General features: G+C 42.3%; 1 protein-coding gene across 2 annotated transcripts in view; it reads right to left on the bottom strand.

Moving 5' to 3' along the window:
* The window catches only part of sh3bgrl3 (SH3 domain binding glutamate-rich protein like 3), an 11,754-nt gene extending 9,588 nt beyond the window's left edge, over positions 1-2,166 (bottom strand). Inside the window, exon 1 of one of the 2 annotated variants that reach the window (XM_016253290.1) lies at positions 2,019-2,166. In XM_016253290.1, the coding sequence (XP_016108776.1) occupies positions 2,019-2,063 (45 nt within the window). In that variant the 5' untranslated portion in view covers positions 2,064-2,166. Of the gene's footprint in view, positions 1-213; positions 361-2,018 lie in introns of those variants that run through there. The other variant, XM_016253289.1, reaches the window with a different exon arrangement.
* Positions 2,167-2,934: the final 768 nt, after the last annotated feature.

Below are 2,934 nucleotides of genomic sequence, written 5' to 3'. Positions count from 1 at the left end.
GCTTAAAGCGTTCGAGCGCCACAATAATGTCGTAATGCATTTCTACGCGCTCTGTGTCGCAACAGCGTTTAAATGTGGATAGAGAGACGTGTGTTAACTGAGCAGTTGGGTGTGTCTGGAAGCCTAATCCTCCGTTTCATATGCATTTAACTCTGCATTCTCCACATACACGGCTCACTCACTGAGTCCACAGGGCCACAGGTTTATTCTCACCTCTCTCGATGCAGTGACGGTGGTGTAATACAGTTTGATGCCCATAGCGGTGGATCGTAATGTCCCTTTGTGTTTCTGAAGGCGATCAGTTCCCGTTCTGTTGCTCTAAACTCGCTGTTTCACCACCGACACCCAGTCACTCATTTAAAGAGACAGCGCCTTATTGCTGCATAAGGAAATACGCTGAAGATTAAATCGGCCGCCCTTTCTTTCCCTCATGAACATAGTTTAACAATAACTATCAATAATAATAGACTATAATTGTTTATTTATTTGGCAAAAAAAAAATGCATGTTATTTTTGTCTTTGTTTGATTCTCAAACTTTGTTGTATTAACGAATGTGGACAATTAAAGGGTTAGTTCACCCCAAAATGAAAATTGGGCTGCGTTTTATTCACCCCCGATGCATCCTAGGTGTATATGACTTCTTTCAGACTAATCCAGTCGGAGTTATATTAAAAATGGTCTTTGATCTTTCAAGCTGTTTAATGCCACTCAGTGGGTGTTGCATTGCTTCAGTCCAAAAGAAGTTAAATAAAAAGCGCCCATCCATAAAAAAGTGTCTCACACGGCTCCGGGGGGTGAACAAAGGCCTCCTGTAGCGAATCGATGCGTTTTTGTAAGAAAAATATCCATATTCAAAACGTAATAATCACTTTAATGTAGCTTGCGCCAACAGTTGTACACGGAAGCAGCTCCGGGCGGATGGCGTATGAGTTCATCGCTGTGCATGCGCCGGTGCGTCTCGTGAAAACCGTGTGTGAGAGAGTGAGTGTGAGTGAGTGAGTGAGTGAGTGAGTGAGTGAGTGAGTGAGTGAGTGAGTGAGTGAGTGAGTGAGTGAGTGAGTGAGTGAGTGAGTGAGTGAGTGAGTGAGTGAGTGAGTGAGTGAGTGAGTGAGTGAGTGAGTGAGTGAGTGAGTGAGTGAGTGAATGTGTGTGAGTGTGTGTGTTTTGCAAAGCACATTAAACACTGGTTGCACGCGCTATATGAAGTTAAACGTTTTTTTTTTTGCTATTATTAGTAGTAATTTTAATGTAAATTGTAACATGCAAGTAAAATTCCATGACATGCCAACTGCTGTAAAACTCCAAAAGAAGAAAAAGAAGAAGAAGAAGAAATTCCATGACATGGTTGGTCATGTGATCTCAACATGGTGGCACATGAGGGGGCGACCCCACTACATGTAGAATCATTGATTTGATTTCCATTGCTTCGAAAACTTTAAAACAAAAGATGGGTGTACACTTTCGATATGTTCTGCTACAGGCCCGTGATTATAGAAATCAATCGCATATCAAACCGCATGTTTTCTTTATTCACAACAGATGTGAAGACTCAAAGCTGCGATGCAACTGTCGCGTGCAACAACAACAACAGCTCAAGTATACATCGATTCCGTCTCAATTGCTAGTATGGCGAGTACAGGATTTAAAGAGGACGTATATTTACGCGCAAAACAAATAGTTGATAAAGGTCACACTCATGCGACAGTAGTGAGAGGATAACTACACTGAACACAGACAACGTGACTTCCGCCCTCAATCCAGTGCACTTCATCCTCTCAGCTACAAACCACTGCGCTTTGCAATCGCTTAAAGCGTTCGAGCGCCACAATAATGTCGTAATGCATTTCTACGCGCTCTGTGTCGCAACAGCGTTTAAATGTGGATAGAGAGACGTGTGTTAACTGAGCAGTTGGGTGTGTCTGGAAGCCTAATCCTCCGTTTCATATGCATTTAACTCTGCATTCTCCACATACACGGCTCACTCACTGAGTCCACAGGGCCACAGGTTTATTCTCACCTCTCTCGATGCAGTGACGGTGGTGTAATACAGTTTGATGCCCATAGCGGTGGATCGTAATGTCCCTTTGTGTTTCTGAAGGCGATCAGTTCCCGTTCTGTTGCTCTAAACTCGCTGTTTCACCACCGACACCCAGTCACTCATTTAAAGAGACAGCGCCTTATTGCTGCATAAGGAAATACGCTGAAGATTAAATCGGCCGCCCTTTCTTTCCCTCATGAACATAGTTTAACAATAACTATCAATAATAATAGACTATAATTGTTTATTTATTTGGCAAAAAAAAAATGCATGTTATTTTTGTCTTTGTTTGATTCTCAAACTTTGTTGTATTAACGAATGTGGACAATTAAAGGGTTAGTTCACCCCAAAATGAAAATTGGGCTGCGTTTTATTCACCCCCGATGCATCCTAGGTGTATATGACTTCTTTCAGACTAATCCAGTCGGACTTATATTAAAAATGGTCTTTGATCTTTCAAGCTGTTTAATGCCACTCAGTGGGTGTTGCATTGCTTCAGTCCAAAAGAAGTTAAATAAAAAGCGCCCAGCACCCTTCCACAAAAAAAAGTGTCTCACACGGCTCCGGGGGGTGAACAAAGGCCTCCTGTAGCGAATCGATGCGTTTTTGTAAGAAAAATATCCATATTCAAAACGTAATAATCACTTTAATGTAGCTTGCGCCAACAGTTGAACACGGAAGCAGCTCCGGGCGGATGGCGTATGAGTTCAGCGCTGTGCATGCGCCAGCGTCTCGTGAAAACCAACGTTTGTTAACAGGAGCAAAAGAAGCAACTTACTTTAGTAAAGAAAAACCAGTCTCCTCTTGGCTTATATCGAAATCCTCCTACATTCTTCTTTACAAATCCTCGTTTTGTACTTCTAATTAGTGACCGTTGTTTTGTTTCGATCTCTCC

This window comes from Sinocyclocheilus grahami, unplaced genomic scaffold (assembly GCF_001515645.1).
Source record: "Sinocyclocheilus grahami isolate Dianchi unplaced genomic scaffold, SAMN03320097.WGS_v1.1 scaffold1171.1, whole genome shotgun sequence".
Taxonomy (NCBI): domain Eukaryota; kingdom Metazoa; phylum Chordata; class Actinopteri; order Cypriniformes; family Cyprinidae; genus Sinocyclocheilus; species Sinocyclocheilus grahami.
The sequence above is the reverse complement of the archived record's forward strand: the minus strand, read 5'-3'. Positions and strand labels throughout refer to the sequence as shown.